The sequence below is a fragment of the Podarcis tiliguerta genome, assembly GCF_965153285.1.
Source record: "Podarcis tiliguerta genome assembly, chromosome: 5".
NCBI classification, from domain to species: domain Eukaryota; kingdom Metazoa; phylum Chordata; class Lepidosauria; order Squamata; family Lacertidae; genus Podarcis; species Podarcis tiliguerta.
This window is the reverse complement of record NC_139538.1, coordinates 23,558,190-23,572,237: the sequence shown is the minus strand read 5'-3', so window position 1 is coordinate 23,572,237 and position 14,048 is coordinate 23,558,190. Positions and strand designations below refer to the sequence as shown.

General features: G+C 44.4%; 1 protein-coding gene and 1 long non-coding RNA gene across 3 annotated transcripts in view; one reads left to right on the top strand and one right to left on the bottom strand.

Annotated features, from left to right (window-relative positions):
* MINDY4B (MINDY family member 4B) overlaps positions 1–14,048 on the bottom strand; it is a 31,906-nt gene that overhangs the window by 14,495 nt on the left and 3,363 nt on the right. Inside the window, exons 3-7 of the mRNA XM_083442858.1 lie at positions 9,810–9,983; positions 7,897–8,016; positions 5,871–5,965; positions 3,570–3,735; positions 718–783 (exon numbers count right to left, since the gene is read on the bottom strand). Of these exons, the coding sequence (XP_083298984.1) occupies positions 718–783; positions 3,570–3,735; positions 5,871–5,965; positions 7,897–8,016; positions 9,810–9,983 (621 nt within the window). The remainder of the gene's footprint in view (positions 1–717; positions 784–3,569; positions 3,736–5,870; positions 5,966–7,896; positions 8,017–9,809; positions 9,984–14,048) is intronic.
* LOC310678753 overlaps positions 9,218–14,048 on the top strand; it is a 36,151-nt gene continuing 31,320 nt past the window's right edge. For both annotated transcript variants that reach the window (XR_014511936.1, XR_014511937.1), the window contains exon 1: positions 9,218–9,285. This is a non-coding gene — a long non-coding RNA (uncharacterized lncRNA). The remainder of the gene's footprint in view (positions 9,286–14,048) is intronic.

Genomic DNA, 14,048 nt, shown 5'->3' with positions numbered 1-14,048 from the left:
ATCCACTGAGTGGTAGCATAGTCAAGACCGCATTGGCTGAGTGACTAGATGTAACACTCATGCAAGCCAGTAGTTCATTAGTTTGTAGCAGCTATTAGAAATAAAAGGAGTTATGCTTCACAGCTAGCTTCCACGTTATTTATACTCTGCATGAGTCTGGTGCTCACAATGCACATTTGTGGGTCCAGGGCACTGGGACCTCCTTTCCAGGATTGGAAGGTCTCTGAAAGTGCCCCAGTCACCTAGCCCAGTCGGAGCAGAACCAGTTATTGAGCCCAGTCGCTGCACATCGGTTGAAAGGCGTACTGACATCGACTGGCTTCCTAAACAGCAGCACTCCACGCTGTAACAGTTTGTTGCAGGTCCCACCTGCTGTACCTATCTGTGGTGACTGAGCTGATTTTAAAGTTATGCTTTTAAAGTTATGTTTTATTATCACATTTTTGTATTGCATTAGATTGTTATAAGGTGTACATTCCTTGTTTCTTCAGCTTGAAAAACGGCTTGGGTGTTGTGAAATAGAAAGATGGTATACAAATTAAAAGTGAAATGAAAAAATGAAATGAAATAATCCCCATTGAACACAGTGCTGCACTAAGGTATGAGCAAACTGGCATGTGTGCAGTTCCACCTGTAGGTACTGTTAAAAGCCACATAAAACTTGGCCACCAGTACACATTTGTAAAGATGCTGCATACCGCCCCCCCCCGAACTTACACAGTGTATGTGATCGCAGAGGAACTGCTGAGCTGTTTCCTTCTCAAAAAAGTCAAACAGCTGAACCTGCAAAATGATCATTAAGAATTCCATCAACACAGGAATAAAATTTTGGAAAACTGGTCAGGTGGTGCAGTAATCACATCATTCATCTCTATTACCCAAGAGCACAGTTTAGCCTAAATTTAATTTTGTCCTGAACAGATTTTTCCATATACATGAGCTCTGTGAAGACGACTCTGACTGCTTCGCTTTCAGCCAAGGCTCTGTGCTCTCCAGCTCCCTTACTGCACAGAGATAGGTAAAGGTAAAGGTACCCCTGCCCGTACGGGCCAGTCTTGACAGACTCTAGGGTTGTGCGCCCATCTCACTCAAGAGGGCGGGGGCCAGCGCAGTCCGGAGACACTTCCGGGTCACGTGGCCAGCGTGACATCGCTGCTCTGGCGAGCCAGAGCCGCACATGGAAATGCCGTTTACCTTCCCGCTAGTAAGCGGTCCCTATTTATCTACTTGCACCCGGGAGTGCTTTCGAACTGCTAGGTTGGCAGGCGCTGGGACCGAACAACGGGAGCGCACCCCACCGCGGGGATTCGAACCGCCGACCTTTCGATCGGCAAGCCCTAGGCGCTGAGGCTTTTACCTACAGCGCCACCTGCGTCCCTACTGAACAGAGATAATGAAGCATTAGAACCAGGCAGTACCTGCGTGTATCTGCACCTGAGTTCTCTTGGACCTTCTAGTGCCATCCAGAGATAGAGCGGGGTGCAGGGATGGCTGGATGGAGGAATAAGGGTCAAGGCAGCCATATTCAAAGCTGGGAAATATTAAACATACCAATGTGGCAGGAGACAAGGCAGTCCTTACTTCTGCTGCCTGTCCCCTCCCAGGTCCTGTCCTCTCTTCTCCTCCCCTGACTGCCTTGGAGCTCCAAATAATTACAGCAAGTTGGGAAGGAGGGGTGGATGACAGAAGGAGAGCCCTGGTGTTCCAAATGGATGTTCATTACATCTGGTAGCGAATTTGGTGCCAGTACTTCCTTTTGTGTCTGCTGAATCTCCCATTGTTCAGCTTCATTGGATAACTCCAGAGTCTGGTATCTTGAGAGAGGGAGCTTTCCCCCTTTTTACTTTCTCCATTCTTACTCATGCCCTAGCCATCATACTTCCTCAAAGAGTTGCTTCAGTCCCCTAATAATGTCGGCTTTCCCTAGTGCAGGTTGGTCTAGCAGGGCAAATGGCACACTGCCCCTCCATCTTCAGCTTGCTCTTAGCCAGCCTGCACCTCTCTGCCTCCATACCAGTAGCCAATCCAGACACTTCCTATTGTTATGTACTGAGTTGAATAGGATCCAAAATGCAGCAGTTTGATTGGTCCTAGAACAATAGGATTCAGAATGCAGCAGTCTGATTGGTCCTAGAACAATAGGATTCAGAATGCAGCAGTCTGATTGGTCCACAGGAGCCACCCAATCCAGCTCCAGGTGGAAGTAAATCCGCAACCTGATTGGCCTACAGGAGAATTCTGGAATTAGCCAATCACGTGAGGCCCATTGTGTAAATAATGTATATAAAGCAGACATTCTGGGGGAACTTCCATTCCTCCTCACCACTATGAGGTGAATAAAGAGCATGAAATCCACTCTCGACTCCGAGTATATTTCAAGCTTCTTCCTCCTTAATCAACAGGGAGGAGGATGGGGACAAAACCAATAATCAGCTGTTTGCTCTGCTTTTACCTGTTGCCCTGCCCTCTGACCTACCAGTCCCAATGGGTACCAGCTGGTTTCCCCTTCCTCCACTCTTGCAGACCCACAATATTCTCTTTAGGATGTGGCAACCAGAACCGTACACAGGATTTCGATTGTGGTAGGTCCATAGATTTCTAGAAAGGCATGACAATGCTGGTAGTTGCATTAAAAAAAATCCTTTCCTAATTTGCCTTTTCTACAGTTGCCACATTCTAGGGGTGCCATATTATAGGAGGGATTCGGGTGCATTCTGGGAAATTTAGATTTTCACAATAGAAGTGCTCTGTTGCCCAAGCACAATGAAAAAAAAAATCTTTTCGTGGTTAGGAAAGTAACAGGGAAATGCACTGAGAAGTTTGGAATGAATAAATGATAAACAGGAAGACATATGAATACCCTGAAGCCAAGTCAGGGTGAATGCCGGAGGAATTCTCATTGTTGTATAATCTCCCTGCAAACAAATACTAACAAATGCTCAGTAAAGACTGAGTAGAATTTCAGCTGCATAAGCTTTGTGTAAGCAAATCTGGATGAATGCTCAATAAATAGGTCCTCTGGATGAGCCCAGAGCCAACATTTTCATTGAGCTATACATCAAAACCTGTTTTACCTTGTGCCTGCTTGGGAGATTTGAATATGAAAATCTTTGTCCCAGAGATTCCACACACAGACAAATGTGTTACAGACCAGTTTGATCACATTACATGTGGCACCCATCCCAAATACTACTCTATTGATCTACTTTCACTGAAACATCTGGTCAGGCCTCAAGATATTTAACTGCACACATAGGATAGCTCAATAAAGTATGCTAAATTTAACTTATTTTCTCTGTGTTCGGAGTTCCTTGGTTCTCTTTATGGCGTCTAATAAAAGAAAGAATTATAGCACCTCGATTCACACAATGCTTTTGGTTTTTCTTGGCCAGCACATCTCAGCCAGTCTCTGGCTGCGAAGTGGGTCTTTATGTGCTTGTTGTTTGTACCACAACATACAACAGTCCTCGTGTTTCTGGGGTTTTTCTGTTTCTTAGTTTTTAGAATCAAACCCAACAATTCCCCCTTGCAAATATTGTGTCTTTTAAAGCATAGCTTCTCTTACTTACTCTTTCAGTAAAGTGATCCGCTTTGTAGTCTATACTGGGAGTAAAATAAGTATCACTGGTGACAAGGCAGACAGTAGCTTTCTGAGCTTCTCCTGCTACCCACAGAATATCAGCCAAGGCTGCTGCAAGAGCCTTTTCTTGTTCTTTTTGGCTTATTTCACATAAACTGCAAAGACAGATAGAAAAAAGAGACTGTGTGAGAGAGCGTCGCTAGCAATCCATAGTTCAGGAACAGGAAAACTGTCAGCCCCAAGACATTGTTGACAATGGTGCAGCTAGGGCTGGATCACAGGGCTAAACCCAGGCCATTGCAGTGCAGGATTCCACCCCAATGACCACCCAGAGAGTGCCAGGTGACAAATGCAGTAGCAAACAGTCCAAGGCATTCACACCTGGGCACAGCCATGCTACATAGCTGTCAACTTGCGGATTTGAAAATAAGGGACCAGCAGCCTCGAAAATAAGGGATCAGCAGCCAAAATAAGGGATCAACAATTACTTCGATAAAATACATATTTTGTTGCGTGCAAATGGCTTTAGATACCTATTAGGTCCATAAATTACCATATAGCATATATTCAACACAAAAAACCCCAGCAACAATTTGTTGTTGACAAAGGACAGCTGGACATAGAAAGGGCCCCATTACCTTCAGTAGCTTATTTAAGGGACATAATCAATAAGGGACAGCAGCGGGACATGGCGCTGGGATAAGGGACTGTCCCGCCAAATAAGGAATGCTTGACAGCTATGCCATGCTAGGGCCCACCAGGGCTGACACTCATCACTGTAGCATCCTTACTTTTTGTAAGTCAACAGTGGGGCAGCCAGGCATTTACACAGCTATAGATTTACATGGGCAAACTCTGGCCCTCCAGATGTTTGGAACTATAATTCCCATCTTCCCTGACCACTGGTCCTGTTAGTTAGGGATGATGGGAATTGTAGTCCCAAACATCTGGAGGGCCAGCGTTTGCTGATGCCTGCTATAGATGCTCATTTTATTTATTTTTACTTTGAACGTATATTATCCTTTTCTACAAGACAAGGCTGCTTAATCCTAAGTAAATGTGCTTACCATCAGGGCAGCAAAAGCAGACCCCATTTGATGGAGCAAAATATACATCAGGAGGCTTAATTTGGTCAGAATCGAGTATTCACTTCCAGAGTTAACACTGAATACATTACATCTGGTAAATGATCCACCATATAACCACTAGAGGGATGTGAAAATTTGTGTCCTGGGTTTTTTCAACTCGTCTACCCATGTACTATCTGAAATCCAATGGGTGCATTGGTTGCCAGGTGTGAAATATATTTGCATTATTTTCAGCTCTCCTTTCCCACTATTGGGAACGCAGAGGCGTTCTGCGTCTCTCCATTCTCCAGTGCTTCTTTTGGGTTTCTCATCCAACCCATGTCTCCCTCTTGGAGCTTCTGTTTTACATCTGCACACTGAGAAGAGAAGTATGCTCTCCAGTTTAATGCTAATTATTGGTGGAGCCTCCTGCAACAACTCACAGAGGTGCGGCACCATTGTTGTTTTACAGTGGTACCTCGGGTTACATACGCTTCAGGTTACATACGCTTCAGGTTACAGACTCCGCTAACCCGGAAATAGTGCTTCAGGTTAAGAACTTTGCTTCAGGATGAGAACAGAAATTGTGCTCCAGTGGCACGGCAGCAGCAGGAGGCCCCATTAGCTAAAGTGGTGCTTCAGGTTAAGAACAGTTTCAGGTTAAGTACAGACCTCCGGAACAAATTAAGTACTTAACCCGAGGTACCACTGTATTTTTATGTAGGGCTTCACAGCCGACGTAATACACGTGACCATCTAGAGCAGGCTTCCTCAACCCTGGCCCTCCAGATGTTTTTGGCCTACAACTCCCATGATCCCTAGCTAGCAGGACCAGTGGTCGCGGATGATGGGAACTGTAGTCTCAAAACATCTGGAGGGCCAAGGTTCAGGAAGCCTGATCTAGAGACCCCTTACCCTGTAAGGGTATAAGTCCATGGAATAAAAAATTCCCAGCTGCACCGCTGAGTACAGCTGCCATGATCCCTGAGCACTGACCATGTTGGCTGGGGCTGACAGGAGTTGGAATCCAACACCAGCTTGCGTTCCACAGTATCTCCCTGTGAAAGACTACAAAACAGCTCCTTGGCTTTCAAGCATTGGGAGGCACTGGGAATCTACAGCTAGATTCACTGGGCCACATATGGGAGGTGGTCTGGGAACCCACCTTCTGGAGCCCTAAAACCCATGCAGCTTAAGCAAATATCTCTCCGGCCCATCCTTACCTTTGTAGGCGCATATTTTCTTCTTTATTTTGTACAAACAACAAGTATTTAATGATGTTCACTTGAACAGCCATCTGAACAGCTACTGCTCCTCCCTGAAAGAAAGCATTTACACAGCGTAAGCGGGTGGCGCTGTGGTCTAAACCACAGAGCCTAGGGCTTGCTGATCAGAAGGTCGGTGGTTCAAATCCGTGCGACGGGGTGAGCTCCCGTTGCTCGGTCCTTGCTCCTGCCCACCTAGCAGTTTGAAAGCACGTCAAAGTGCAAGTAGATAAATAGGTATCGCTCCGGCGGGAAGATACATGGCATTTCCGTGCGCTGCTCTGGTTCACCAGAAGCGGCTTAGTCATGCTGGCCACATGACCTGGAAGCTGTCTGCGGACAAACGCCAGCTTCCTCGGCCTATAGAGCGAGATGAGCACCGCAACCCTAGAGTCGTCCGCGACTGGATCTAATGGTCAGGGGTACCTTTACCTTTATCTTTTAAGTGCTGTGTAAATTACGACATACATTTACTCATGCCAATAGTGACACGTGTGATCGGGTGACCCTCCCAACGCCTATATCACTGCTGTTCATCTAGACAAGACGGAGGCAGAGCAATGGCAAGGTCAGGGCCAGGGGTCCTCAAACTTTTTCAGCAGAGGGCCGGTCCACTGTCCCTCAGACCTTGTTGGGGGCCAGACTATATTTTTTTTTGGGGGGGGGAATATGAACGAGGGATGATGAGCAGTGCGTGAAAGGGTTCCGAATAGGCTCTGCTTTAAATGGTGGCCACTTGAGACGGGCGCTCAGCCAACCCTGGCTCCTGTGTTTTGCAAGCAACAACAACAACAACAACAACAACAACAACAATATATTTATACCCCGCCCTCCCCAGCCAAAACCGGGGTCAGGGTGGCTAACACCCGATATAAAAACAATTGATTGAAATACAACTTAAAAAACAAGATTAAAATACAACATTAAAATATTAAAATGCAGCCTGACAAAGGTGAGTGGCTCACAAAAGGGCTCTGGGGAAGGGCTGGCACCAACAAAGCCCAGCCCCCTTCCTCCTCTAGGCAGGGTGGGGAGAAGCCAGGAGGAGGAAGGGAGGAGGAGGAGCTTCTGCCGTGTGAGGGAGAGGGACAGAATGTGCCCACTGGCAATCCACGTGCTGACAATCCATGGGGCAATCCCAGACCATTCGCGGGCTGGATTTATAAGGCAATTGGGCCTGATCCAGCCCACGGACCTTAGTTTGCCGACCCATGGTCAGGGCCAGATCAGTCGCGGCAGTCCTATCCATGCAACCACGCCACCCCAACCTTGCTAGCACCTTGGCTCAGCCCTGTCCAGGTAAGCAGCAACAACGCTGCTGCCAGGAGGGCAGCCCCACCTTGTGACACACACTGGCTGCTACTGATTGTTGTGGTATAATTCAAGTATGTTGTGTGATTAAAATGTGTCGGGCATCCCTCCCCCTTTCCTGCAATGCCTACAAGAGACCAAGGACTGGGCTTAATACAGCAGGGCAGCTGTATTAAGGCTAGGTTGGGGCCTACTATGGCAACTTTCAGAGCATATAGCTGTTTTAGGCAAGTGGAGGTTGAGGGCAAGTCATATGCTGCTGTGTAAACCAGCTCTATGTCACTTCTGTTTGATACCTGGTACAGTGGCGTAGCGTGGGGGGTGCAGGGGGGCCCGGCCGCACCGGGCGCAACATCTGGGGGTTAGGGTTAGGGGGCGCAAATCCACGGGTTAGGGGGCGCAAATTACTTGCCTTGCCCCGGGTGCTGACAACCCATGCTACGCCACTGACCTGGTATAACTCCCTTGATAAGGAAAGGGGTTTACAATCCACTTACATTATCACCATCCTGCAAAGGAGGCAACACCAATAGCCACTTTAGACAGGGGTCAACTGAAGCAGATAGATTGTGATTTTGCCCTTGAACATCCAGGGAGTACATGACTGGGCTGGGATTGGTCTGATCCATGCTGCACGATTACCAGTATAAAAATGGCTGCCAGGTATTATTACCTTATCTGTCTCCAGTGCGTAGGCCAAATCAGTATAAGGCTCGTGGAATCTGAAATATGCTCTTTTCCATTCATAGCTGAAGACTTGATATGTGCTTCCAAATAACATCCTCCGTAGTCCCTTGAAATGGTAAGAATTAAACAGCAACAAAAATATGGTCTTTATTAAAAGAAAGCTAATATTCTTGGCTTCCTCTGAACGAAGCATGCATTTACCACAATGATCAGGGAACTGGACCACTTTCCGAATGAGGAACAGTTAAGGCGACTGTTCTTAAATGCCCCCCCTTTCTCCATGGATGACATGAAAATCACTGTGGTTCTTGGCAGATGACTTGAAATTGTATTTGTACTACAAATCAGAGCACATACATAAATTCATATTCTGAAACCATCTTTACAGTTTCATTGTCAAAGCCAGTGGTGCAATATGAGAATCATAGCCTCCAGGCAGGGTCTTGTTAACTTTCTTGATAATCTGGCCCTGGTCAAAATGTCCTCAGTCTCCATCATCAGTGGCGAGGAAAAAAATATGAATCAAGTGCAGGGGCAAGTAGCAGAAATATACTTGCATGTCCTGCAAGCTTTTCACAAATCATCTCACTGCAGCTCATGAACCTCCAATGTATAGTTGAAGCATTGTTAATATTAATGTATTTGGGACATTTCAGTTTACAGAAAGGACAACTATGGAGAGATATGAACTATAAACATACAGTGGTGCCTCGCAAGACGAAATTAATTCGTTCTGCGAGTTTTTTCGTCTTGTGAATTTTTTCGTCTTGCAAAACACCACTGTGCATTGACGGTTTCCCATAGGAATGCATTGCCGGTTTTTTAAAAAAGGCGCAAGACGTTTTCGTCTTGCGAAGCAAGCCCATAGGGAAATTCGTCTTGCGCAGCAACTCAAAAAACGAAAAACTCTTTCGTCCTGCGAGTTTTTCGTCTTGCGAGGCATTCGTCTTGCGAGGTACCACTGTACTATAATTTGAACTATAAGCATACTTTTATTTTTTTTATATATGACTTTTCTTTCTTTTTTCTTTTATGGTATAATGTATTGGTGTTTATGTTTTTAAATGCAAGTCACTTGGTAACCAACAACTGGTTACCAAGTTGTAACCAGTAAGTAAATAAATAAGTAAACAGAATAATAAAAACAGCCACACCCATTTTGCACAAAAGATGGCTGCATAAATGGTTCCCAATGTGCTTTGAGGAAAACATAATCAAGGAGAATGTTTAGTGCTTCTTAATAAAAATTTGCTTGGGACAGGTTTTCTACTACAGCTCACCTAAGCAGTTGTGAAGAAAGTGATGACTTCTGATAAAACCAGAACTCTAGGTCACCCGACTAATTTAACTGGCAGCAGTTTTGGGGCAGATCAAAGTAAGTACTTCTTCACGCAAAACAAAATTAATTATTGGGATTTGCTGCCACAAGATGCAGCGATGGCAACCAGCTTGGATGGCTTTAAGAAAGAATTAGATAAATTTGTGGAAAGTTGTCTGTCAGGAAGTCTGTCGATCAATGGCTATTCACAAATGGAGCCATTTTCAGAGGCAGCGTTTGACTGGCTCTCTGACACTGTTGTTTAGGGCTTGAATTTCTCCTCTAGCCCTGGATACAACACAGCGAGCCGCCAGTAGAATTGGAACAAGGAAGTTAAATATCACATCATATCTGTATTGCTTAATACCTAGTGCAGGATCTGTTGTGTACATTCAGGGGCCAGTAGCAGCCTTGAAAACCATTCCAAACAGCCAATCCCCACTATATCCCTTTTAAATTATTTCTGACAGCAGCCAACTGCAGCCTTGATTCCAACAGTGCTCCTGGATAAGATTTCTGTGTCTCTTTAATTCTGGTGAGATTAAGTTTCATCTCATACTTAATTGACAAGGTCCGCTTACCACTGCCATTTCCAGTGAGATAGGCCGCCCTCCGAGGTTCGATGAGACGATGAGAGCTTTGGGAATCGAATAAAGAATATTGGATGGGAAACGGCTTTGCTTTAGGGGGTTTGTCATTTGCGACGCTGCAGCTGCGTCCTCTTTGTCGTCCTCCGATTTGTGGTCTTGGCACTTCTAGATAAACAATATAAACAAACAGAAACCAAGCTGTATGGCATATCCCTAAATACGTTCGTGTCAGGCTCCACCTTTTCTGACTTTTTTTTTAATAGCAAACATTCTCCTAAAATGAAGGAACTGCACAAAACCCCATCCCATAACATGGTTTGTATCTGCAAGGAGACGAAAGGTTTCAATATTGTTTCAAACCAGCCTGTCAAGAATATAATTCTCTTTTCGGTGCACATAAGTTTATACATCATTTAAAAACAGTGCAAGGTGTTTAAAGGCAACAAGTGCCAGTAGGTTTGCAGAGACTACAGCTTACAAAGTTAGCCATTTGATACCTGTTGTGTTAGTAAGCATATTTCCTTATACGTGAATTCCACTGAAACCAGTGGGACTTACTTCCAGGTAAATGCAAGGAGGTGTCCTGGACTGAGATGTTGATGTTACTTCAGAGTCACCCTCAATGCAATGTTTTTTCCCCCAAAGCATTGCTTTTGTCGTCCGTGGTGCATGACACAGCCCAAAACAATTCAAACTCCCAGCAAGAAAGGATTGTTTTCTTTTGGCAAAAAAATCAAGCAAATACTTTTCGTACTTACTAGTTGACTCTTCTTAACTTCTTCCTGCAATATTTCTATGTAACTCAACTTGGAATCTACCCATCTTTTGACCTGCTGCAGTGCTGTTCTGTTTTCCATAGCTTCCAATAGACCGAAAGTAGTCACAGGCAAAATTACCTAGTGATAGTGACACTTGGAACGGAGAACTGCCTTGGCTCAGTTTCCTGGATTACCAAAGAACAGGAGCTCTCCTTCTGGTTTAGAAATTAAATGGCTCTTGTCCAAATTGCAGCACTAGGAAAGGTTTTGGAAAGAAAGGCATGAACCCTGCCTTGGTAAAAGAAATATTGAAGTGAATAGTTGTTCTATTTTTATTCTCCCTTTCATTGTCCCACTAGGGTGGGACAAAACTGTCAGTGTCAGATTCTCTCAATTTCTCATTTTTCGGATTGCATTTTTTTTAAATAAAAAAGCTGGTTTTGTGCAAATTTCTTCTAACGTTTGTATGCAGTTTTGCTGTGCATACATATCCGCGAATCAATTTAACCGAATATAATGCATTTTTATGCATACTCTATCTTAGTGTAAGCATTTTTGTACACATTGCTTGGCTGGAGAACTGCATTGTAAAATTCAGAAAAGTGTGAATGTTGAAGGATTGCATTATACTGGTTCCCGTTTAAGGTTCGCCTCTAAATGTGAACTAAGTGGAATCCCGCCCCGCCCCGCCCCCCGGGTGCTGTTTTTCATGAAATAACTTACATGAATGAGTTTTTGAAATTTGTGGAGATGGTTGGAGAGTTATATGAAATGAGCTGCTTGTTCATTTTGGGTTTACTTAAAGGAACATCAATTTAACGTTTTGCCTTTTTAATATATTTGTCAAGATCTACTCTAATTCCAGGAATATATGCTGAGAGTGGCATGCAAGGGACTGACATCCATATGTGGTGGATATGTGAGATGATGGGATTCCTCTGGAAATATATTGTATGAATTCAATGGGACTTACATATATTGGATTGCACGGTTAATGAATTATTGCCATTTAACTGTTAACAACTGGGATTTGGGTAAAAATGTGCAAGGATGATATGGGGTGGCAACAGATGGCCTGGAAAGTTAAATGTGCTAATCGTTACAAACATTGGAAGAAAACTAGAAAAAAATATACATTTCTTAGTTAATTTTAATTTGTGCCATTTGTCCACTAAAACCATTTTTGCATTTCACTCCAGAAATCTATTCCTTTCTACCACAGGTTTATGCTTCATTTAATGCATTCTTTTATTTCAAAATTCAGTTGCATTCTCTGGTTTCAGCTGCCATAGCAAACCTAACTTTGTGTTGCGTTATTGCTTTTTAATTTTGTTATATGAAACTCCAGGAAGCAGATAGTAATTCTACCTGTTTGAAGCTTATATGGCATATATAGATGATTCAAAATGTAGAAGAGTTGCTGGTGAGCTGTGTGGCCAACTATTTTGCCACACTTTCTGAAATATACATCCATTCTATCAACATTTGTTCCATTTACATAGATGCTTACTAGTTTGATATATTTAAATGAACAGAATTTCAAAACACACTGTTGTTCAGCTTAGGTAGCAGCAATCCATGCAGGGAAATGGATTACTTGAAAAGCAACCACCTCTCAATGATAAAAGAAGAGGGAAACATTTAAATAGATTGCTTGTGCGCTGTCTATGGTGTAAACCAATTTGAGCATAGAAGGAAGCAGAGTACAAATATAGACATGCCAAAAAAACAGACACAGAGAGGGTTGCCAACATTCTAGTGGTCTCTGCTCCTGCGCTGTTAACACCTGTTTGATCAGATTATATTTATCTCATTGCTGTTGCTGTGATTATTGCAGATCAAGCTGCCGTTAAAGGCGCAGGCTCTGGCTGCTTCTGGTCAGCTGGGCATCTTACATGAAGTGTAAAGTAGGAGTTCTGAGCCTTCTCTCCATTTGGAAAGCAGTTCCCCATGACATTGCTGAAGAAGGCTTAAAAACCAGGGAGAACCATATGAAGTGACTTCTGATGTAGCATGAGCAGTTGCTGCCAGGAAAATAATACATACATGGAGAAACACGAGGACATGCTAATACAGTGAGCATAATTTGCCTGTTTCTTAAGGGGCTATGAATGGCTCAAATGGCTGGGTATGTTTTGCCTATGGAAGATACGATCAAAGGGAGACATGATGGCTGTCTTCAAGTATCTGAAGGACAGCCATGCAGAAAAGAGACCAGACTCGTTCCTTGATGCTTCAGAGGGCACGAAGGGCAGAAATAACAGGGAAGTTCATCATCCAGAAAATTTTCCTATACAGTAAATAAATTCCATTGGACTTTCTTGGTGGACCTCTCTCTGGCAGCATATTGAAGCGGAGGATGGATGGTACTGTAGTTGCAGCCTGCTTTGCAGATGCCACACTGAGCAAGGAGTTGCACTAGGTGACCTCATAACTCCCATTCTACTCAGTGATTCTCATATCACATGCACTGCAGGGAGGACTGCCATCTTGTTCGCAAAATGTAAGGCAGTGAGGCATTTCCTGCTGGGAGCTAAGTGGTGCGGAAAGGGTCGCTTGTAAAATAATAATAATAATAATTTATTATTTACACCCCACCCATCTGGCTGGGTTTTCCAGCCACTCTGGGTGGCTTCCAACAGAATATTAAAATACAATAGTCTATTAAACATTAAAAGCTTCCCTAAACAGGGCTGCCTTCAGATGTCTTCTAAAAGTCTGGTAGTTCTTTTTCTCTTTGACATCTGATGGGAGGGCGTTCCACAGGGCGGGCACCACTGCCGAGAAGGCCCTCTGCCTGGTTCCCTGTAAATTTACTTCTCACAATGAGGGCACCGCCAGAAGGCCCTCGGCGCTGGACCTCAGTGTCCGGGCAGAATGATGGGTGTGGAAACGCTCCTTCAGGTATACTGGACCGAGGCCATTTAAATTAGTGTGTGCCAGCCATAGGAGCCAACTTGTAGGGGCTGAGGTCCCTTTGCCCCCCATAAAATATTTGACGGGGCCACCCCCCCACCCCCAAGTGGATGGACATTGCCAGTCAAATTATGTTTGTGCACCGTGTCTTTTGGTTATGTGGAGCGGGGCTTACCTGCCCCCTCCCCCAAATACTTTATTCAAGTTGGCACCCCTGGGGTGCACTTTGCCCTAAATCTGCCTCTGGTGTCAGCCCATGCTAAAGACACATGACCAAAGTGTCTGGGTGTGCATCCGGGCAAAATGGCAATCCAAAATGTGAAAATCAAAGCACAAGGGAGGACTACAAAGACTGCGTGAAGGGCATGCAAAAGTTATATAGAAACAAATATATTGATGTTATGTTTTAATATAGGTTTAACATGTTTTTATCTCCACTGCTGGGGCAGTATGTCTCTGAATACCAGTTGCTGCAGAGTGCTCTTGCACTCATGTCTTGTTTGCAGGCTTCCTGTAGGCATTTGGTTAAAAGCACTGTGGGAACAGGATGCTGGAG